This window comes from Chanos chanos, chromosome 4, assembly GCF_902362185.1.
Source record: "Chanos chanos chromosome 4, fChaCha1.1, whole genome shotgun sequence".
Lineage (NCBI taxonomy): Eukaryota > Metazoa > Chordata > Actinopteri > Gonorynchiformes > Chanidae > Chanos > Chanos chanos.
In genome coordinates this window covers 27495411-27520669 of record NC_044498.1, presented here as the reverse complement: position 1 = coordinate 27520669, position 25259 = coordinate 27495411, and the positions used below count along the sequence as shown (strand labels likewise).

At 43.2% G+C, this 25259-nt stretch overlaps 1 protein-coding gene across 1 annotated transcript in view; it reads right to left on the bottom strand.

The window, feature by feature from the left end:
* Positions 1-25259, bottom strand: part of man1a1 (mannosidase, alpha, class 1A, member 1) — a 97761-nt gene that overhangs the window by 21496 nt on the left and 51006 nt on the right. Inside the window, exon 5 of the mRNA XM_030770374.1 lies at positions 15259-15353. Within this exon, the coding sequence (XP_030626234.1) occupies positions 15259-15353 (95 nt within the window). The remainder of the gene's footprint in view (positions 1-15258; positions 15354-25259) is intronic.

Genomic DNA, 25259 nt, shown 5'->3' with positions numbered 1-25259 from the left:
ACATCTTACTGTAGTCCAGATATGACCTACAGAGTCTTTGAGACTTTCTACTCATCCAGAATGAAATTATGATAAAATAGGTTAAACACACTGCCTAACAGAGCACACATCATTTGACACAACATCCATCCATATTCTCACTGGAAATTTTTCTTCATGAAACTTCATGCACCCTGGAAAGAGCAGTTGGCTGTAAAACATTTTGGAGAGAGAGGCTGACACATGATAAAACGATGGTGGACTGTGCTGCCGTGCAGAGAAACCCCTAATGACTCCTCTAATTAGGACACTCACATCACACACATTCATTATCACTCAGCATATTCATATTCATCAAAGCACCAGCCCAGATCTTTAGGATTAATTTCACATTTCACTCCCAGACCACGAACTGAAAGAGCTCACTAGAATCACTGAGATCTTTCATTTTCTGAGAGAGAGAGAGAGAGAGAGAGAGAGAGAGAGAGAGAGAGAGAGAGAGAGGGTAGGGCAGAGAGAGGGTGGATGTTTAATACTGGACACTGTAGACTGTTTGCTCAGGTTAAAGTCAGTGACTGAGGTTACATTGGGAATAGGCCATTCCAAACTAAGGAGAAAGGAGGACATAAATGACAGCCTATTTAAGGGGGTAGGTAACAGGTCAGTCCTATAGCTGGGTATGACTTCTCTGTCTTTCAGTGCATCATATGTTACTGTTCCAACAGAAACAGCACTGCGAGTAAAATCAGCCATACCTCAATGTTTGTGTGCAGGGTACAGCCAAGAGATCATCTCCTCTACTGAGGTCTATCTGGAGCTGACACACCGTGCTGTATGCATGAGCATGACTGAGTGTGTGTGAGTGTGTAAACGTGTGTGCGTGTATAAACATGTGTGAGTGTGTGTAAATGTGTGTGCATGCATGAACATGTGAGTGTGTGTGAGCATTTGTGATGGAGCAGCTCCCATCCACTGTGCTGCTCCAGGAGAGACCATAATCATTCAGTGTCAGTGTCACAATGGTTTGGTCCATGATGGTTCAGTCCAAACCAAACCAATGTGCCTATTCTTTCAAAGTCTATCATTCAAATACATAAAACAGAACAAAATCATCCACAATATAATGATTTGTTAAATCAATAAACTCTCTGTTTTTCTCTCTCCTTTCAAACCATACTACTCACCCTCTTTGATCAGGCCTTCTATGCTAACAGTTTCTGTCCGATTTGATCAGGCCCTCGATGCTAAAAGATTATGTCTAATTTGAACTGAGGCCCATGAGCCACAGTCAGACTGAGATCTGCCTCTAGCACCAGCCACAGGAAGAACATGGTGTGTCTATAATGCATCTCTCACATAGACCTGAGGGGAGGTTCAGTTAGAAAATAAAGCTAAGAGAAAATGCCCCCAAAAGGGGCATTTTAAACCAGAGGAAAGCAAAGCTTAAGAGTCAATATGAATGACAGCAGGGATGGACAGAGAAATACAGATGGAGATCAGAATGAGATCAGGAGAAGGAGTGAGCAGAGCAAGAACAAAGGAAGAAGAGCTGTTGGCTGGTACCCTGAAAAGATGATGACGTAGACACTACAGTGCTGCTGGCATTCACACAATGCAGCATGAGAATGTTTATTCACCAGGTAAATGGAAGAGGACTCTGTTCAACGCTCAGTTGTTTTTACTGAGGGAACTATTTAATATTAGATGGTACACCCCAGGCAGGGCTGAAACAGCTGAGACACTGGAGTCAAGCAAAGAGCTAGGACTTTATGGGAATGTGTGAACATGCAAAAAAAAACCCACACATGCAGACGCACACACAAATGCATCTATAAGAGAAACTGTAGATTTCCTCTCCTTCTCATTTCATGTTCTCATTTCAATCCTTTGTAGTCTATTGCCATCAACTCTCCATGAAACTCCTCTCCACATACACAGATCATAGAGTCTGTGGAACGGACGTTACGGAACCCAATTTCTTGAGTGGAAATAAGGACTTCAATACCATAAGTCTTTACATCTATACTCTTAATTAAAGAGATAGAGGAAGGGAGAGAGACGGAGAGGGAGAGAGAGAGGAGGAGGAAACCTTTAAGGATTTGTGTGTTTATATTTTGTCATTGCTTCTTTGAGGATAGTCATTAATTAATCTGTATTTTTCCCCTAGAGCAGTTAAATGCTTTGATGTAGAAAAAAAAGAAGCTAATTAAATTGATTGTATTATCCTGGAGGTTTGAAGGATTAGTCCATATATGTGATTCCACTTGAGAGAGAGAGAGAGAGAGAGAGAGAGAGAGAGAGAGAGACAGAGACAGAGAGAGAATCAGGTTACAAAATAGGCTCACACTGAAAGTCACTGTCCCAGGAACACATCTCTTTTCTCACGACCTCTCCTCTCCTCCATTACATTCCTTTAAACACAGATTTTACTGACTCTCTCTCTCCCTCTCGTTCACTCACAACCTCTCCTCCATTACATTCCTTTAAACACAGATTTCGACATGTAAATCAACACCCCCACACTCTGACAGACAACAGCCAGCCTGCAATGCAACCCTATAACTGTAATTCTTATAGAGAGCATCCTCATTCTCTTGCTCTCCATCTGTGTGTGTGTGTGTGTGTGTGTGTGTGTGTGTGTGTGAGTAAGATGAAGTCTTTGAGCTGAACTTTGTGCGTGTATGTGTGTATAAGGCAATGGACCAGTCTCCAGAGGGGTCTTCAGAAGTGCTCCAGTTAAATCTGGGCCAAGGTTAGACTATTTAATGGTCCGTTGGTAAAAAAAAAAAAAAAAAAAAAAAAGTGAGAAAATGCTTCCTTTTTGTCTCCCTTTGATTCTGCCCTCGTTCTGCCTCAGACAGAGAGTATAATGAGGAAAGTAACAGTGAAGGGATAAAATGAATGAGAGCACTCTGCATTAATGTGGTATTAACGTGTGACTATATCTGGACTGAGAAAAGATAAAAACAATTCGTCAGCTGCTCAAATCAACCTGAGTATAGACACATTTTTAAATCTGTGTTTCATCTAAAAGCTGGTTACACTCTAAAAATGTTTTTCTTTCCCAATCTTAAGTGTCCACCTCCCCCCAGTATCAAATGTGTCCAATGTGTCTTTGCATCTTGCAAGGCTGTCTATAGGCTGTTTCGCTGTCAAAACACAAATGCCCTGTTTAGGAATAGCCTTCATTATAGCTACGTTCTATATGAGCATTTTTACCGGACATTTTGACCAGCAAGTCTTTAATTTATCTTTTTTTTTTTTTTTAATCAGTTTTACCAGGCAAAAACTGGTAATCACCAGCAAACCCTGCAGCAAAGCCAATGTTTTGTGGGGTGGCGGTAGCACTGCAAAATATGACACAGCCAACTTAATCAAGCACCTTATCAATTAAACACTGGTATCGGAGCGGTACTCGGTATTGGCCGATACCCAAAGCCCAGGTATCGGTATCGGGACTGAAAAAGTCGGATCGGTGCAAGCCTAGTTGTACAATATTCAGTATGTTCTTTGGTTTACTTCTGTGATTTTCCTCATCGCTCATTGTTTTCATTCATTAATTTGCTCAAAAGGATTTCTTTCCTTTATTTTCCCTGACTGTAATAATTAGTTCTTCACCTTTTCTGTCCAAAACATTATCTTTCTATCTAACTTAGTCACTGCTGAAATCTACTCTTTAATGAGCATGTTCTCATGTCTTCTGGGCAGGATCAGAAATGTCATTGGCTCATCACTGGGGAAGACGAGTGTCTGTTTTTATGAATGTCTTGGGGAAGAAGAATATCTGTTTGTCACTGACACTCAACATACTAATATATTACATACATACTACACTGTAACACAGAATGTACATTTTAAAGCTAACTACAAGCCATCGTGACTGAAACTGCTTTTGGTGTGGTTGGGTCTGTACTGAAACTACAGGAGGTTTAAAGGTGGCAGGGGTCAGACTATAGGACTTGACACCAGCAGCAAAGACATGAATACACTTCTCATGAGTACCACACACACACACAACATTTATTACATAAACATGTGTATGTGTAACATGAGCTTACACACACACACACACACACACACACACACACACACACCAGCTGCTCCACCAGAGTTATAGTGCAGCATATGTAGAAACAGCTCCACACCGTGTGGCAATAAAGCTTGCCTGCAGAGCAACAACAGGAAATAAACAAGCTTCTCAAGCTCACTGATGACAGGTGGGAGGCGCTTACATACTTCTCATGAACAGTGCAGAAATCAGTCCAAAATTCTGGGTATGACTGAATCTATGCAAAATGACTTATCTCATAAAACACACACCATCATCAGAGGACAAAGCCTCTGCAAACAAGGAATATGTCACAGACGTGCCGCACTTCAGACAGAACGGTGATCCCCGCAGGCATTACAACACACCAGAGTGCAGAGACAAGGGAACTGGTGTTGGTTTAAGAAGGCCATGAAAGACTGGAGAATGTGGCCCCAACCAAAAACTAGGTGACAGAAAAGTACAACTGCAAAAAAAAAAAAAGTTTTCACATTAAACAGGAAAAAAAGCATGAGGATTCCAGGGCTTTGAACTTCAAAACTTTAGTTCCACCACTGATGACTAAGAACAGTGACATTAGCAGTGATATTACTAACTCGACTGAAATTCTTTTACTCCTCTCTCCTTCAAAGTTACTGAGAACTCTTCTTGTAGCCCTCATAGCTGAAACAGCGGCTAAATGGGCCTGACTAATGCTTTTAAACAGGACTGTAAGTATATTAGATTTTTTAATTACATAAGAGGTGCATCTCCGTTAAAGCCTCTGCCATCATTATACTGTTAGTACCTCTCTGACTGAAGTGTTTCCTTTATTTTGGCAGTTTAGAGCTAGGGTGAGCACATACATACCTCCTCCAGTCCATGTGCAGTCCTTCACTCATTTTTCATATCAGATTAATGAGAATGATTACAACAGATGCTGTGAAGAAATGGAATATGGAGATGATGGAATCTGGGCCAAATTCATGTCAGAAGAAGCATGATCCCAATCTGAGGATCCCATCACATGTAAGAGAGATGCTCTTGGCTTTGACCAGTCTGGGTTTATGCTCTTATCTCAGGTATTTAATCAAAAAATGAAAGCGGAACCAAAGTCCCAACCCCGATAAAGCCCCGACTGTCTGTCAGAGGGCTGCTTGGCTTGGGTACGGTATGAGGCATGAGACATGATGTCTTACATCCTAATCTAGAGCTCATCTGGTCTCTGCTACAGTCACATTAGAAACCAATACCCCTCAGTGACTGTTAGACAGCCTGTGCCCTGTGCATGTGTGTATGTGTATGTGTGTGTGTGTGTGTGTGTGTGTGTGTGTGTGTGTGTGTGTGTGTGTGTGTGTGTGTGAGAGAACGAGGGGGACACAGTGCTTGGCAGGAGACTTTACAAAAATTCATCAGCATCATGCTGTATGTCTGCCAATCCTTATTTCAATTCATTTTTACCAACCATTGTGTCAGTAGTAGAAAAACCTGATTTTTTAAACTGTCATACTTACCTGCACCAACTTCCTAATCTAAAATCTTCAGAAGTACTTCCTTTCACTCATCTTCTCCCCTCCTAGCATTCCTCACAGCCAACACAGAGTTTGGCTTGTTTCCAGATGCCTGTTCTGTACTGGATATGCCATTTGAGAATCTGCCTCTGAATGTGTCTGTGATATTCTCCCTTTGTCTTTGCAAAACTTTGATCAGCCTTTAAGGGGATGTGTCTACACACCCCTCTGTGACCTGAGGTTCAGGTCAAAGTGTTTGTATCCTGTTGCAATGGGATCCAATGGTAAACAGTATGGTGCAATTAGTCGGTCAATCAAATCAATCCTTCATTCACCACAAGCAGAGGACAAGAATTTGGTACATATATCCCCATGCACTGCATGAAAAGTGGTGTATCTGGAAATATACGGACAAAGAAAACTTCTGCAAAACCTGCTGTTTGCCGGAGGTATTCGGATGCCTGCAGAACTTTGTTATGTGGACCTGCAAACTCCTGCAAACGTCCGAATACAGCTGTTAGACTGAGATTTTCAAGCATCCACGTGACCACAGTCGTTAGCTGACGGCTTGGCCTTTCAAATGCTAATAACAGTCACTGGTCTGGGTGGGACTGGGTACAGAAGCCTGGCCCCCTTCCTCGCTGTAACTTTCTATCGGATTGCCTATATGTAATATTTAGGCTATATTTTGATAACCACACAAACTTGTTAGGTGTTGCATGGTGTATAATACAGCAGTGGTAGGCCTTTAATGTCATTGCACCGTCGTGCAACTAAATTAAGACTGAGTCTTCACATGAAGCATACAAAAACACACTGAAAACATAATAATGATAAAAAAAAAAAAAAAAAGTCTAGAAGAAAGGATCATTAATTACATATTTGATGGTTATGCAACTGTCCTTTACTTGGGGTCAAAGTATAGGGTGACCAGATGCAAGACCAAATGTGGGACGAGTAGTAAGTTTGTGTGGGACAATGTGGGACATGTTACCAACGCTGAGAGATATCGTAATGTCTATCTAATATAATGTCTGTCTAACTGAATAAGATACACTTGTATAAACTCGTATTGATAGACATCCAACATGCATTGGCCATTACAGGCCCATCAGAGACAACTGTCCTTAAGCAAAGCAGGAGGCATCATGCAGCTCAAGTCTTTCAAGTTATACTCCTGACCAAATCCAACTATAAGAATAAATAAGGCTCAAAATAAAATATCATATTAAATAAAACATTTTCAATGCAAATCTTTATATCAAACCAAAATCTCTATTGGATGAGTAGCATGGTCAGAAGGCATAAAAGATCTTTTTCTTTTCTTTTTGACCATGATGTCGGCTGATAGCGTTTACCCTCATTTCTGCAAAGTTTTTTTAAGTTTGGTTTTTGTGATGTAGCAGAGGAGTTCATTGGCCCCACAGCTGCACAGTTTGATTGACAGCTGCCACAGCCTCTTGATGACCGCCCTCAGTGCTCTCTTCTCAGCCACTGGATGAAAGCAAGGCTTTTAGAAAAACTTGGCCATGTTGCATTTTTGCTGCTTTTGACGTATCGCTATTAAATAGATTAGAAACTATGCCGCAACAGCATGAGCGGCTCATGTGCCAGGCGGGTAAAAGAATGCATCCATTTGTTCTGATTTCTGACTGTTAAAAACCAAACAATCAACGAAAATGCGGGACATTATCTCACTATGCAGGACGCGGGACAAAGGGTCATAATGTTGTGCAATACAACGCAAAGCAGTATGCCTGGTCACCCTATCAAAGTGCCGTATAAGTTTACAGGGTACAGGAGGTTTTTATTTTTGTTGTTGCTGTTCGATGCTTGTTTGTTTGGAATGGTTCTCCTCAGTACGAGGACGCGCCCTGTTTTCAAACCACCCACTTAGAATCTAAGGTTGAGTCCTGTCCAGTCGGTTTTCTGTGCGTGCATGGCGTAGAGTGACAGTAACCAATAGCATTGTGTGCAACTGCAGTGCAAAATTTGCTTTGGGGAGGGGGGTTACCTGTATGTAGGAGAAGCAAGTCATAGAAGTATTACAGAAGGTGTGCACCGTATCCTGTTGATAGTGCACATTTTGAAGACAGCTTGGAAAAGAACACTAGGCTTGGAAAAGAACACTAGAGTTTTCTAACGGACAGCGGAGAGGAGTGGCTAGTCGTGCACTGGGAATATCCAATTATACTAACGCCGAGTCTAAACTAAAATAAACAACTGGTGTCCCCGTTAAATGCATTTTTAAGAAGATGAACAGCAGTAAACGTTCATGGAGAATGAACGGGACAGGATGGAGTCAGACATCAAAGAGGTGCAAGAGGAGTCTGCCCCAAAAAAGAGGACGAGAGGGAAGTAACTCTGTTTCGGTAAATTTATTTCTGTACCCTGCTGGCTTTTGTTTTTGACTGCCGCACATTCTGATACGTTTGCATTTCTGCTTTATCCCTTAATGTGGTTGAATTTAACTCTTCCACTAATTTTGCTTTCACAGGAAGCTGTGCAGAGAATGCATAATGCTGAAAACAACACACACAGATATGATCCACAGACAAGGTAAGACAGTACATGGAATTCTAAATGAACTTTTAATCAATCTTCCTTTCTTCTCCACTTTTTTCTCTCTCTAGCATCTGCCAAGACCTACTGAGTCTGTTAGAAAGAGTTACAGGATGAACCAAGAAGGGAATCTAGAGAGCAAAGAGGGGGGCAGGATTGCCGCTCAAACGAGGCAAAGGAAGAGAAGAGTAAGTCAAAACATAATAATTTCCCCAGCAGTTCTTAGACTTTTTCTCCATTTGCTGTTTTCAGTGATCTAATATCTGTTTTCACTGTGTTTTGCAGCTGCACAAGGCCAGAGCTAGTGTTCTTTAAACTGAGGAAGAGGCTGCCATATGGAGGACCGCATCAGTAGATATAATTTCTGAAGAGGAGGACGGCATCTTGGATGGAAGGCCAGTGTGGGTCCTCCCGCCTAGCACAGAGTTGTCTGCACTGTGTGGGGTGCTACAGAATAGACTAGACAAAGACCAGAATTATGTTGTGAATCACCATGCACGAGCTGGTGCGGATAGATTCACAATGGAGACCACAGAAGCTGGGTTGTTCTTGGGAATGCTCAACATTTAGTGTTTCATTTATTCCTAAAAAGCATTTTTATATATATATATATATATATATATATATATATATATATATATATATATATATATATATATATATATATATATATAAAATTAATTGGCAATTTATATGCCTTATAATTTATATTAGCCTGAATTTTTCTATATTTATAATAAAATTTTGTAATTCATTTTTTTGTTTGACAGACTATCTATGCAATCTACCTATGAACACAAACAACACCACCGTAATAATAATAAACAATAATAATAATAACCATAACAACAACAACAATAATAATAATAATCATAATCATATTATTATTATTATTATTATTATTATTATTATTATTATTATTATTATTAATAACAATAATATAAACCATATGAAATCATGTCTGAGGACACACAATGGACCGATGGGGAAGGGTTTTAGAGGAGGGGCTAGGGCTCCACCAATCCTAAGTAAGACTTTTGACAAATTGCAGGATACCTGGTAGCCCAAGGTGTGAAGTGCAAATGTTCCCTTGCAAGCACCCCCAAGGGATTATTCACCATGGCAACTAAGGGCTCTAGGCAGACCCCCAAACCTGGTACATATCCAGGAGTATTCCAGGCCGCGTAACAGAGCTGCAAACTCCCGGATACATCCGATTATCTGTGGAGTATCCAGAAATATACAGGAGTATTCCAGTCCAGATACACCTCTTTTCACGCAGTGATGGCTATGACAACATGGGCTTTAATTCACATCTGAGAATCACTCTCTGACTCCTTCTGGTTGTGGCTCTCTCTGCAGTGTGTATGACTTTGTTCCGACAGATGCCCCCAATCCTACTTTCATAACATGTGGACTTCATCTGTGTTTATGAAAGCAGTGCAGAACGTGACTAAATTCCACTAAACACTTAGTGTTTTCCAGTGTAAAATACTGACCATCTGAAGATGAGCTAATATTTGCCACTGCCTCATCTGGACAAACTATACATGGAAGAATGTCACTGAGTCCGTTACATGCAGACACTGCAATGCTTACAGACTCTCCAACACTCCGCTATTCACTCCCAAACACACCCTCAAACTCACCCACGCTTAGCCGGATTCAGCCCTGTTAACTCTCGCCCTCACCCTTACTCATCCTAACACTCACCCTCACTCATCTCGGCACTTGCCCTCATCCACACACTCGCCCTAACTCACAAACACACTCACCCACATACTTGCCTTCATTAAGCCACAAACTCGCTTTAACTCACAAACACACTCACCCTCATTCAGTCACACACTCACCCACATACTTGCCTTCATTAAGCCACAAACTCGCCCAACTCACAAACACACTCACCCTCATTCAGTCACACACTTGCCCTCACTCACCCCTTCGCTCCTCTACGCACTCATCAACACACTCGTCCTCAGTAACCAACATTCATCCATACAGTCACCCACACTCATCCACAGTCATCCTCACTCATCCACACTCTTCCAAACACTAGCCCCTGCACTTGCCCTCATTCACAAACACTTGCCCTCATTCAGCCCCACACTCAACCACATACTAATCCTCACTCACCCACACTCATCCTCGTACTTGTCCACGCACTTGTCCTCACTAATCCACAGACTCATCCATGCACTCACCCACACTCATCCACGCACTCGTTCATGCACTTGTCCTCACTCATCCACACACTAGCCCTCACTCATCCCTGCACTCATCCACACACTAGCCCTCACTCATCCAACACTTGCCCCTGCACTCGCCCTCACTCACAAACACGCTTGCCCTCATTTAGCCACACACTCACCCACAAACTCGTCCTCCCTCATCCAAACACTTGCCCCGACGCCCATCAGTCATCCACACACTCAGCCAGACTAGCCAAGATGCCTTAAAATGAAATGAAACACTGTAAAACCATGTGCCTCCCAATATATTTTTAGACTTACTGCAAGAGCATCTGAGATTATTTTAGTGCATATTTATCAGTGTTTTGCTTCTTTACGTTCACGTTCTTGAAAATTAGCAGACCTCTAACAAGCCAGCACCCACTGACAAGCTGAGAGCCCTTAGTTCAAATGACAAGCTTTCAGATCAAATGTCCATAAGCAAATAAAGAGGTAGCTGAGCCATTGGGCACATTCTGAGCGTGCCCCTGAGGAGAGATTTGATTGGAGCAGCTAGGTCTATTCTGTATCCCTTGGCAGTTATCAGATTGTATGTTGTGCTTGCTGACTGTTTCTGAAAAGCCGAGGTGAGCCAGTCAAATACTCAGATAAGCTGCTGTTCTTAAGAGTGTGCACACGCCTCCTAGACCTCTTCCCTACCAGACTCTCCCCAGACCTGTTCTCTCCAAAGCAGTCCCCTCTAAACAAGACACGCAGGGCCGGACCAAGACAACTGCAGGGCTCCCACTCTTTTCTACAGATCATTTTCCAGGATATTTCCAGTGATGGCATGACAGACAGGGATCACGCCATACACTGATATGTTCCTCTCTGTAGAAGTCTGATTTAAAAGACATGCAGTCTATGGCTATAACTTATATATGAAATCATCTCTTACATGCTTAGAAACTATGAAAAATTGATCATAGAATAATGCAAACACACCTGCAGATGTACAGCACTTCACTTTATTAGTATAACCAAGTTACAATGATGGTTTGGGCAACTCTCACATTAGCTTTCTCTTTTCTCTCCCCTCTCTTTGTCTAAACAATAAAAATTGGGTTCAGTAAAAAATAAAGAGCCAGCAAAAATGTCTGGCACCAGCCTTACTCAAAATAAATAAATAAATGAATAAATAAATAAATAATAATCAGGAAGATCAGTGCATAAGCTAACATAAATTGGCCTAAATAGAACTGAATAGCAGTTTCCAATCAATGGCTTCCCATTCAACTCTCTCAACAATGCCCAACACACATTTGAAAGCACTGCTCCTAGCCAGTGTTGAATCACAAACCTTAAACCTTTGCAGGCAAAACAAGCTAGCAAACACATCAACTTTAGCAACCGAACCAAACATGCTAACCAATTTAACATTATCAAACCGTTTAAAACAAGTTGGGAAGAAAGCAACATAAATTTATAGACTTAATAAAAACTACCACAGTTAGCAGCCAGCAGTGACTAATATTTACATTTGAAGGATAATGTAACTTACATTATTCTGAGTTTTAAGTTGTAATGCCATCGAGTTGTAATGTCATCGAACCTGCATGTGCTTCCATGTGATGTGACTTGGGGGTGTGTTCACAGTGTTGCCACAACATAACTAAAGAGCAGCCTATTCAAAATACTTTTGTCCATAAACTACCATTTGAAAATTAATATGATCCTGAACATAACTTAGCCCTTTCAGATGACAATGTTATCGGTTTGGGGGAGCTCTGACAGTTAGCCCAGTAGTTCATTCTCAGCTAAAGGAAAATAAGAGAATGTTGAAATAATTTTCCAGTACAGCATAAGATTTTCCAGGACATTTTACTTTTTCTCTCATTATGTGATTGCATCAGCAATCAGATGTTGTTCTCATATTTCAAGTGGTAAGACAAGGTATTGCAGTTTCAGCACTGTTTCTACTCCCTCTTAATGTTCTTCTTTGCCTCGTGGAGAGATGAGGAGTTTTATTATGATTATTATTATGATTATTATCATTATGGATGTTTTTGCAGCGCTTTCTACTCCTGCAGTTTTCACACTATCGATGCCATTCCAGCATTAACAGGTCCGTCCTAAGACCTACTGGTGTGCTTGTATACAGCTAATTGATCCGTCCTCTCATCTTTTTTTAATTGCTATGTTTAATCGCTTATTTTCCCATTGAAAATGAATAGGAGAAGTTTCAGGTCTCTCGTGGTACAAGGGATTGCACACAGTGGCAGTCAATAGTTGGATTCAATGGTCTTTTGCTCCATGAAGCAATTGATCATATTTAGATGCAACCAAGAAGATAAAGACCATGGTGCAAGTTGTATTTCAGGCATGCTAAGATGCCCTTGGTGTGAAGAGAGGCAAAACTGTCAAGCCACCAGCAGGAGGCAGCGCTAGATCACAGAACTGTGGAAAGAACTAAGAATGCTCAAGAACAGGTGGCGGAAAGCAGCTGATGAGGAAAAAGCAGCCCTGAACCAGTTAAGATCAGAGCTGCGGAAAAACCTGCTCCAGCTGTGCAGGACAGAGACAATCCGGAAAAAGCAGAGAGAAAAGCGTTGACAGAGGAAAGCCTTTCCAGCTGCCAACACTCAAGCCACACACCCCTTTCAACATGGCAGACTTCACTTTCAATGAAGGGCAGTAGTGGAAAAAGCTCGACCTGGATCTGCTCCAGGACCATCAGGCACAACTTACAAGATCTACAAAAACCGCCCACAGCTACTGAAGAGGCTATCGAAGTTTTTACGGACACTCTGCAGGAAGAAGCAGGAACCCTGGCTGTGGACACTAGCTGAGGGCTGCTTTGCCCCTAAAGAACTGAACTCATCAACACTTGACCAGTTTCAAGAGATCTCCCTGATAGATGTTGAAGGGAAAATATTCCAGTCCATTACTGCTAAAAGACTGACATCTCATCTACTCGCTAACACGTACACTGACACAAGTGTCCAGAAGGGAGGGGTCCCAGGGAACTCTGGATGTCTGGAGCATACATCATTGATCAGCCAGATCATCAAGGGGGCAAAGAGCAGCAACATCACAGTTTCAGTCGTATGGCTAGATCTCACCAAGGCCCTCCCAAGCGTAACCCACCAGCTGATCGAAATTTCAGTGGAGCACTACCAAGTACCACCAGAAGTAGTCAAGCTTATAATGTCATGCATGGATTTGCTGAAGATGAGGTTCACTGTGGGAAACTTCGCCACCAAATGGCAAAGGCGTGGAAAGGGCAACATGGCTGTGCATCATAGATGCACAATATCCGTGGTCCTGTTTGTGGCTGCCATGAACCTACTACTAAAGGCAGGAAGAATGCAATGCAGCGGGCCAAAAGTGGACGAGGGTACAAGACATCCAGCATCCAGAGCCTTCATAGATGATTATGACTGTGATGACTCCATCGATCCAAGAAACACGATGGGTTCTAAACTCACTGGAGAAGATGGCGACATGGTCACAGATGCAATTCAATCCAGGACAATCTAGAAGTCTATCTATCCTGAAAGGAAAGCTAACAAAAAACATCTTCCGTATTCAAGGGGCTGAGATTACAGCGATTCAAGAACAAGGAATCCCGATGCCTTGGAAAGAAGTATGACAGCACCCTGAAGGACAGCAGCAACCTCAAAGACACCATGGCTCAGCTAAACATCTGGCTCAAGGCAACCTACAACAACCAGCTCCAGTATGGCATCGTACCCAGAATGCAATGGCCATTCCTGCTATATGACTTCCCTATGACTCAAGTGGAGGCAGTGGAGAGACTATGCAGCAAATCCTTGCGAAGATAGATGGGTGTTCACCAAACTTTCAGCTCGGTCAACCTGTACAGCAAGACATCCAAGCTGCCAAGAAGGCATCTTCCATTTTGCATCGAGCTTCTGACTGGGGATGCAAGTGGACCTGAGGAGGAGACTTGTCTTTCCAGAAGAGGTAGCAGTGACCTCACTCTGACCGGACATGGTTCTTCTGTCCAGGAGCACAAAAACCATCTTAGTAGCCGAACTCAGTGTCCTGGCAGGACAGGCTAGCCATCTCTCACCAACAGAAGAAAGCAAAGTACCAGAATCTGACTGACGAGGCTCTTGTCAAAGGATGGCAAACAACTTCATTTCCCATCGAAGTCGGCTGCCGTGGTTTCCCAGCAACATCAGTGCGCTATTTCTTACGGAGGATGGGTCTGGAACCTAAACAACTGAAGAAAGCCACTGAGATAGCCGTGGCAGGTGAGACCAACTCAATATGGCTGTTGTTGACGAGAGCCCGCAGTTGGAACCCGTCTGCGGGTGAAGGCTAATTTGTTTTTTGTTGCCCCATTCCGGCAAGGCATGCAGGCTAAGGGGCGAAACACTTGTGACGCTGAGATACCTGCTGAAGATGCAGAAGGGTTCCAAGCAACGCGAATGCTCTGACCACCCTGCCACCAAGGAGTACCATCAAGAAGAGTAACTTGCAACACCATATACTAAGTAGCCCCAGCAGTTTCTGTTTGTAGCAAAGCATCTCCGCTGTTTATCTAACGAGAGAGCCCAATTTTTTGTTCATTATTTAAGGCCACATCATAATCATTACCAAAACTGGCACACTGAGATTCAGAGTTTGTTAGCATACAGCACTGATTCACATAAATGAGAACTGTTTCTTTGTGTGGGCTTGGTGTTATGAGTAATACTGACAAAAAAAAAAATCAACACAGGGGTGAGACTGTGGCCTCCCCCACTATGAGTGTGGTTACAGCAGCACTCAGGCCGGCCAGGTTGGTCATGCCCCAATCTGTGGGTTTGTCTGACACAACACTGACTGAGTTCAGATTTCTCCTTATAATTTCCTTATAAATTCCTTATAATCCTGCAGAATCACAAAGTGGATAAATGTGTGTGTGTGTGTGTGTGTGTGTGTGTGTGTCTGTGTCTGTGTCTGTGTGTGTGTGCACATGAGTGTGTGATGCACTGACCTCTTTAAGTTGAGCAGAGCCCAGGGTATGCCTGTGGGGGTGTTGAATGCAGGAAGCAGTTTCTCCCCCAGCTCCACCGCTTTCCTCCTAAACACCTGCAAAAACATATGGGGGGGGGGGGGGGGGGTGATTAATCAGTGATCCAGTCAGTCCTTTGTCAGTTGCTCATCAGCCCAGTGACACACCGCCAGACTGAATGGTTGTATATGGCCTGGAGAAGTGAATCCGTCCCAGTGAACCAGTCCCAGCAGGGTGGTCTGGTGCCCAGTAGGCACAGCAGTCCAACACACACTGAATGTGTGATTCACAACTGCATTCTGCCAACCTGCAGTCAGCTGATAAGGCCAAACATGATGAGCTCTGCAGCTGTGTGCGTGTGTGGGCATGTGTAAGTGTATGCTAGATTTAATTTATAGTAGGGTTTCTGTATTTAACATACCTGCTAGTTCACAGGTATGAAATTCAGACAAAGCCTGAGTTGAGGGGCCTAAAGAGATGTCCATAGATTAGGGTGACCATACGTCCTCTTTTTCCCCGGACGTGTCCTCTTTTTCGGACCTAAAAAAAATGCGCCCAAACAGGATTTCTAAAGCGCCAAAAATGTCTGAGATTTGGCTTTTGCTTTCCACAGTCGCCATTCATTGTGTGTGCATTTGCATTGCTTTGACCTTTTTCTTTAGATCCCGCCTTCTCGCACGCCACCAGTGGACGGTCATGTACACCATCATGCCATAAACACTGGTTAAACTGTATCTCATTCATTACCGTTAACACTGCAGCAATAGCCAAGAGACCTTAAGAAAGCCGTAATGCCACCAAACGTTGAATGGAAAGAAATAAGGTCATTTTGCCATTATTATTATGCCAGCATTATTATTATTATTTGCCTTATTAAAGACCAGATGGTTACGTATTGCAGCAAGTAAGTACAGAAGCAGTTTAACATTGAATTGTCAGGGCGTCAGCCTTACATGCACATCGTCAGAAACTAGGAATGACATTCACTTAAATTTCCAAGAAGTTAGGAGGGGAATGCATCATTCACACAGACAAGTACAATGACGGTACACAAACTGTAACGTGAACTGAACATCACAACACAAAGAAAACATGATCAGCAGTACACATACACTTTGACTAGACACACAAAGGGAAACATGAACCAAGAATAGCGAATTGGGGCTAATTTACACTTCGTCACCCCAGTGCTTGCTGGGACACTCCACCCACCTACCTCCCAACGTGCTACAGTATTTAAGTCCAATAACATAGCTGCATGGATGCACTGTGGATGCATTTGTCAAAAACCAAAATATGGTCACCCTACCATAGGTGAGTTATTACACGGCCTCATATATAATCAGTACTGCTGAACTTTCTGGTTGCAGACACACAGATGCATGTTTTCCAGGTCTGACTGAACGTAATCACTGTGAGAGGAACATGGGGAATCTGACACAGTGAGTCTCTGTTAGGTGAGTGGAGAACCAGAGCAGTGAGAAGATCTAACTGTATGTCTCATTAAAGTGTTTCTCAGGCAGCTTAAAGGCAGGACAGCACTCTGCAGGCTTCAGCAGGTCTGAGAAACTGGGCTCTTCAGTATGCACACAACCCAACACTTCAAAGCAGCACCAATCAGGCCTGTCAGCAAAGAGGCCACAGAGATTCCAAACAGCCGCATGCCAATCTGACTGGAGAACAGGATTGACTCCCGTCTCTCTTGTAATCCAATCGAATGTGTCAGACGTGAAGTTCACCAAGCATTTGACCCCTGAGAGTCCCCACAGAGTAGTGAGAGAATCTCTGTGAGAACAGCAGTGTGAGTAAAGAAGAACCTGTGGAACAGCAAATGTTTCCAGATTCAATGGCAAAGAAACAAAAAGTCTATTAGAAACAATGAAAGTGGGTAGAATGATACAACAGTGTTCTAATTAACATTCTAAAGCTTAACACTCTACAGTTCTAATAATCATTCATACAGCTGTGATAACTTCAAGTTTAACAGGGTTCTAATTACTCTCCACACATTATAGAATTCTAATAACCATTATTATAGTTTTCAACATACTTCCAACATACTATGGAGTTATAGGTATTGTTATACACTTCAGATATTGTCTACAGTCAGTCCCAACCCTGACAGACTCCCAAATGGAAGGCCTGACCTCCTTTATCCTTGACTCTTCAGCAGAAGGCTGTCTCCCATTCTCTTCTCTGGGTAAACTGAGAGCTGTTTTCCCCACTCTGACATTCAAACTAAGGCTGTGGAGTTATGTTGGCTGTCTGTTCCTCACACTGTGTCTGACATCTCCAGGAATTCCATTTGATTCAATTTAACGTTACTGATGATTTTTAGAGGACATGAGGACACTAATGTGGAACAACGTGTGTTTATGAATGATTACTGCCCCAGTGCACACATGCTTTGGGATTTGGGCGAGTCAGTCTAGTTACATCACACTGTATCACTTCGATTAATGTCTTTAATAAAACCTGAGTGGCCAGTTAGTAAATCACCTTGGCTCTAACTAAAATCATCATATGGACTGTCAACAACATTTAACAGACAATCCAATAAGTCTCCTCATTAGACATGCTAAAGATGGCTGGTTGTACACTCTGATAACTGATCCTTCACCACGTGGGTAGACCAAGCAAAAATTCATAACAGATGCGGTAATATATTTATAGACGGCAAATGTGTGTTCAGGTGTAAAACACACAAACTAAAAGAGGATAACAAACAACGTCACACAAACACTGCCACACAATCTGACCCAGAATACAAAAACTACCACACAGCTTTGTTTGCTAAAGATTTACTGCAGTCAGAAATTCCCACTGACACTCCATCACCCTCCTGCTGACATACAGAGCATGTCTAAAAGTGTAGAGCCACACTGTTCCACAGAAAGTATGACTCTGTCGGACAGACCGTTTTGCTTTTTTCTGACAAATCTAAGACAAGTTTAAAATCCAGCAGCTGAACAATGGTGCTGAGGTTGTGGTACTTTTGTCCTCTGTTGTAACACCCAAGAGTGGCAGAAGAAAGACACATATCAAGCTGTGTGTGTGTGTGTGTGTGTGTGTGTGTGTGTGTGTGTGTGTGTGTGTGTGTGTGTGTGCGTGTGTGTGTGCGTGTGTGCGCGTTGTCTCCTTGAGGCTGCCGGCTGAGGGCTGAACAGGTCCCTAACTAAGATAAATGAGCAGCCAGGACAGGGTGTGGGCAGAGCCTCCTGGGCCTTTACCCGAATTACTGCCAGTGTCTGTGGGGAACTGGAGTGACAGCAGTAGAGCACTGAGCACAGATCCACACCACCCCCAGCACCTGTCACAGCAGCCCAGACACAGCAGCCTTGTCCTCAAGGGACCCATGGGTCTGAAAGAGATTCAAGCACAGATCTCTGGACTGTTTCACTTATGCTCCTCAGAGACTCCCACACAGGTTGCAGCAAAAAGAATCTAACGAAAATGGGCGAGGAAGGAACATGACACAAAAAAGACAAATCAAAAACACAGCGTTAGGACAATGTTTGAACAGATGAAAATTCTCTAAATTTAATAAGGAAATCAGTTTAGTTAGCACCTCCATCGAGAACAAACAGGAAGTCAGGCTCACGAGGGCTGTGCATCCAACAAAAGTTGAATTATTTCAGATCAAACTGATTGGGTCAGCGCAGGAGACAAAGCCAGGGGTACTGAACGTTTTCAGTGTGATTTCGGCTTGGTTTATGAAGGTAAACTCTTAATTTCAACACAACACAAATGAAAGTGGAAGAGAGTACAGCTGTTAAGTGAGTGAATTTGGCTGGTCCCTGGGAGGTCACTTGGCCAGAGTGAAGTGCTAGCAGTGTTTCTCTGTCCTCCATCCCTCCTTCTTTAAAACTCTCTCCTTCATCTCTCCTTCTCTTGGCCAGAGAGAGGTGCAAGCGGTTTAATACTATCCCTCTTTAAAACTGGACTGGCATGTGAGTCACATGATTACTACACCGTCCAGGGGCCCTGAGGCTTGGAGTGGACAAACTGATTCCTCCACAGGTTTTCCCTGCAGCTCTTCAGCTCTGACAGCACAGAGAGCATCAGTCAGATACAACATAATGAGTCAAGCCTTTCTTTAATGGAAGACCATAAAACCTAATTGTGACTGTGTATTAGGGTAAGGCTTGTTATTAAAACATTGTCCTTGCTAGTTCTTCTCACCCCCTGTTAAAGCAGAGGGTAGTATTTGTGACCTCGTTATTGTGTTACTGTGGAGTGGTGTTTAATGGGATGCCACAGTAGACGCTCCTGCCCACAGAGCAGCAGGATACACATTTGAAAAGGGCAAAGCAGAGCAGTTACCCAGTTCAATTGGTTCAATATGGATTAATCTTAAGTCAGCACTAAGACCAACATGAACAGCACCTCTGCCTGTATTTGTGTGTCTGTGACGAGAGAGAGAGTAAGAGAGAGAGAGAGAGAGGGTGTAAAGACAGAGGCTGAAGGATTTGAGGACAGAAGTGAACCCAGCGGAGGAGACCTACATTTCTGTCAGAACCAGGGAGTTGTGAGACCAGGCAGTTGAGAGGCATAGGGCCTTCTCATCAGTCAAGAATGAGTTGTTTCAGTGGCGCCAACTGATGAGATTAAATATCAGGAGAGTGCAGTGGCACGGTCTCCTCAGTTTGGTTCAGATCAGTCATCTCTATTCATCTATATTCTATATTACTTATAGAACCACATGGACCCTTCCACACATTGCAGCATTCCAAAGTCTCCATCACTTCAGCGCTAAGATGTCAGCCAGGGTTCTCTGAAGAAAGAGAGAGAGAGAGAGAGAGAGAGAGAGAGAGAGAGAGAGAGAGAGAGAGAGAGAGAGAGTGTGGGGGAAGGGGTGTTAAAAATGGTCTCAGTTTTCGGGTATGGTCCATAACTCCAGGGGCATGGGAATACAGGAGCTCAGATGAGGTACTTCTTTCACACGGTACCAGATGACAGTGATAATCCAGCAGTCACAGTCCTGCTCGGTGAGTGGCTCTAGGACCCTGTCAGGTCCTCCTGACCCCCTGGCCTCCCTCCTTCCCAGACAGCACATCTTATTCTAATTGTCAAAATAGCAGAAAGGGATCCAGATCCATGCACTGATCCATAATTCAAGGCCATTACTCACTCTCAGATCCATAGTGATATAAATAAAGTCATATCCATAATCAGGGGGAGTAGGAATTTTTCTCCAGCCTGAGAGAGGTGACGTACACCCTGTGGGCGAACATGTCAAACAGCCCTTTGTTCTGTAATGCAAAAAGCTTGTGGAAACGAGACAACTGCCTTCAGGAACTTGTGAACAAACAATATGAGACACTAAGCATGCATAACAAAACTGATCATAAATCAAAAACAGGGCATTCTTTTTTTTCTTTAATAAATCCAATGTGTGTGAACTACAAGACACAAGTTTGATCATGGAACCAAAAAGAGCCCCTGTGGAATCTGCAGAACACAGCACACAACCCACACTGCTTTTCAAAGCACCTCCCATCAATTACAAACCAGAAAGCCTAAAACCAGGAAAAATGAGAAAAGATTCAGATTTTATTTATCTTCCCAGACATGTTAGTTTGTGTTCATTGCAGAACGGGCCTGGGAGGAGCAGAAGTCTGTCAATGATAATTGTGTTTTATGGTAGCGAGTACATTCCTCTAAAGGAGATTGTTCTTTAAGGTGTGATGCGCAGCTGGCCCAGTGGCAGAAGACTAATAGTTTCCCTCAGAGCTGAGTGGACATCTTTGCTCTGTAAGAGATCGATTTGAAGATGGAGCCATTGTGTTCATTTCCATGGCGGAGGAATAGACAGGAAGAGAAGACAGGAGGAAGGTTTATCCTTGCTGTGGCTGTTTGACAAACACATTCCATGCTGGGGTACCAAGTCCCAGGCCTGACTTGTGCCTGTTTAAAAGATGAACTAATGAGATTCAGAGTGTGAGTCAGTGTGATAGCACAGTATATTCATAATAATCTTAATATTTCATATCAGGATTTTAAAAGGGACAGATTTTAATCGTTTGCGATGCAGATGTGATCGTTGGAATGTAGAGGAGTGAAAGTAAAACTTTCAGACAGGAAAAGTGGTGTGAGACAGGGCCAAGCAGAAAGAAGCCTGTGGAGTGAGACAAGGCCGAGCAGAGAGAACTGTGAGCAGTGAGACAGGGTCAAGCAGAGTGAAGTCTGTGGAGTGAGACTAGCCCGAGCAGAGAGAAGTCTGTGGAAGACGGTGGTGGTGATGAGGAGGAAGAATCTGTCATGTCTGAGAAGAATGTCTCTGTTCTCTTTTAAAAAACGTATTAAGCATCATTTTGTGTTTTTGTAACAAAGTCACCAAATCTGAACTCTTATGCACACTATTCTGTGCATTTCCTCCTTGACAAAGCACAGAGTCTGAAAGGGCATCAACTAGGAGACAGAGCTTGAGAGCTGACATAAGGTGGACCTGATCCACTGTCAGCACAGCTAAACACAGGTACCTGCCTGTGCAAGGCTCAATGGGTTTCCCTGGCAAAGGGTTGGAGAGAGTGAAAGACCAAAGAGAAAGTGACTGTGTGAGCATGTGTGTGAAACAAAAAGAGAGAGACTTTGAATCTCTCCCAAAGAGGGCTGAACAAAAAGCTTTGAAAGGCGAGAGAGAGAGAGAGAGAGAGAGAGAGAGAGAGAGAGAGAGAGAGAGAGAGAGCGAGACAGAGAGAGAGAGAGAGAGAGAGAGAGAGAGAGAGAGAGAGAGAGAGAGCGCGAGTGAGAGAGAGCGCGAGTGAGAGAGAGCGCGCGAGTGAGAGACTCCTTATCTTTTAGAGGAAGACTTGAATGAGTGGTGCTGAGGGAGGTAACGTCAGCGTTTTGTTTTTTTGTTTTTTTTCCTTCTCTTTGTTTACACAGTCATTGGCATCTGCAATTTCATCATCCTAGTCTTCATCTTTGGGGTTTATTTATTTAAGCAGAAAAGACTTAGTTCTAAAGACCATAAACCACAACTTTACAGTCCTGTAAAGACCTGCTCCATGCACTGGGATTACACAGGCCTGTCAAACAGGAAGGGCTTCCATTAAAACAGCAGGTTCACACAGACCTGTTGGACAAGAAGGGAACACTGATTTTTAGAACAGCGTTCATGGCTAGGATGTGATTTTCTGAGTCTGAATACCCAGTGTGTTTAGCATTTAGGACATTTCCTGTGAAAGGAAAGGAAAACATTCAATCTTTTGTAACTTATTCAGGCTTCGTAGCGTGAGGTGCGGTGAAAACAAAAAAAAAATAAGACTCGCCACAGTGCAGGGAGAGATTTTGTCTTTGATAGTGATTCAGACCAAGCTTTCAAACAAGGCATAAGTAGAACACAACAAGTGGAGCTACTCTCAGCTCCAAACATGACGAGAGAAAAACAAAACAGCTCACCAGGTAATAACTCTCAGATGAACGCAACCTCTCTCTCTCTCACTCATCCACAACCTCTCTCTTTCTCCCTCTCTCTGTCTGTCTCTGTCTCTCTCTCACACACACTCATCTGCAAAGTTCAACCCTTAAAACAACCCACAGAACTTCCAATGAACATCTAAAGTGAGGTGATCTCACACACACAAACATGTACAGGTTCACAGACACACACACACACACACACACACACACACACACATAGAGCTGCCATAAACGTGGTATGAGCTGATGTAATTAGGAGGCAAGTCCATCTTAAAAAAGAGGAGGGAAAAGGTGTTGCTTCTCTCCATGCAAGTATACACACACACACACACACACACACACACAGACAGTTCTTTCTGCACAAAATTACAATGCTGGCACTCCACTATCTGTTTCCACAAGTAACTGAAGCCTATTGAGAGAGGTAGAGGTTATGAGATAGGGTGGGCAGTGGAGAGGTGTTTTCCACACACAGACAGTGTGAGTGACACAGACAGATTACTCCAGACGACAGAGCAGGAGAACAGTGGCCCGGTAATTCACACTCTGATCACCCCCCCCCCCCCCCCCCCCCCCAATTCTGATTCTAATGCTGCTTCAGTAAGGTCTCACCACACTGACAACTCCACGGCACATTGGTTCCATAACTGATGAAGCTGAGTCATACCCCTTTTCCATTGCTGCGGTGCCGGTGCCTAATCGAGCACCGGGGCCGCGCTTTTCCACTGACAAAATACTGGCACCAGCACGGCACCGCAGAATTGCTGGTCCTAAAAGTTGGAACCACTGACATCAGAGGCTATGCAAATAAAAACCACGCGAGAACCAATCAGTTCAGCGTTTGATGTGTTTGCTACGTGACGTTCTCTAGAGAGGCAGGAGTAACAAAAAACGTCTGACCAAGTAGCGGTAGGCTAAAGGCTATTTGTAGCATGAAAATATGTATATGATTAAAAGATGTATGAGCAACAATTTGTGTCTACATCAACACGGGCTGTTGATTACATGTTACATGAACATAGTGGTAGAAAAAACACTCACTCTCTCAGCTCTAGCTGGTGCAAATAGACCACTGCAGGCCTTCATTTAAACGCTCGTTTTAATTTTTGAACTAGACGACAGACTTACTATTTTCATGAATTTTGTCCCCATAGCGAAAAGTTTTAGGGCAAAATTCGTGAGGTGTTTCGCTGTGTGGAAGCCTAGCGTAAAAGTAAATTTATAAAAAGCAAGCAGATGCGTTCTGTACGACATTATTTTTTCCCCCACGGAAATTACCCAGACTTTCGCCATGTAGCGTTCGGTTCCCAAACCTGTGGGAATGCGGTTCTCAAAAGGCACCAAGGCAGCACTGGCTCCGCACCGGCACCGGCACCGGCACAGGCACGGGCACGGGCACGGGCACCAGCACTGTACTAGTGTAAAAGAGCCAATAGTCCATAAGAAGCCCTCAGTGAAGAACAGAGCCCTTCTATGTTGGCAGTAAAACTCCCTCCTTTATCTTTTTCATTACGCATTTCATTTTAGCTGTGAAGCACAGAGAGGAGCCTCTCCAGGCAGAGATCAGGGACAGAAGAGGAGCGTGTGAATTATTGTCTGTCGTCAGAGCTGAGATTTGGACCGACAGATTGGTAATTGTGCTTAACCTAAATAAGGCCCAGAGTAGGTGAAAATGCGGAACAGGGTTAATACTGTAGATTATTGGCTCAGACTGCCTGTGCTCAGTAATCTAATTAATCCTGATTGTGTCACAGCAAAGACATTCAGCAGAGCTCTGAGTGGGCAGATTTACTGAAAGATAGAGCAAGAGAGTGAAAACGGAAAAAGGAAGAGTACAGAGAGAAATAGAGATAGACAGTTTGTGATTATCTATCCTAGTTGGTGTACAACTTATACCTGTTTGACAAGTCAAAGACGTGTTAATATGTGCTGTTAGATGGACATGTACCTCGGCCATTTGGTTTTCAGACAGCCAGGAGATATGAAGGTGTGACAGTGTAGTGTGAACTGTGAAGGAGTGGCCTAGATAAATGTACTCAGACAGGACTGCGTGTTTCCACGGAAATAGCTTTAGAAAACACTTAACCTTAACACACATTCTGCATACATCCCAACGACAGACTCGAAACACTAATAAGAAATTCAGCAAGGTAGTGAGAAGAACTCACATCACAGAACGTCACAGAACGTCACAGAACAGGAAAAACACAAAAAGAAAAGAGCACGGTAACATAAACAAGCTTATATAGAAACAACATCTCTTTCTCAAAGAGGGTCAGAATTCAAATCAATTTTGATAGGCTGAAAAGTATACTTTAGAGGCCAGAATTGAGGGTATGGCAGTGCTGCAGTTGGGGCCTGGCTGTATTGTAGGGAAATGGTTAATGGTCAGGCAAAGGATCATTAATGTGTGGTCTGCCCTATAGAGCTTTGACTGGGTGGATCCATCTGTCGTTAAACAAACATAATGGACAGATATGACAGAGAGTTTGTCAATGCTAATATTTCCCTTATGGCAGAGAGGGCTTTGCATCTGAGCGTCTGATAGATCCTGAGTG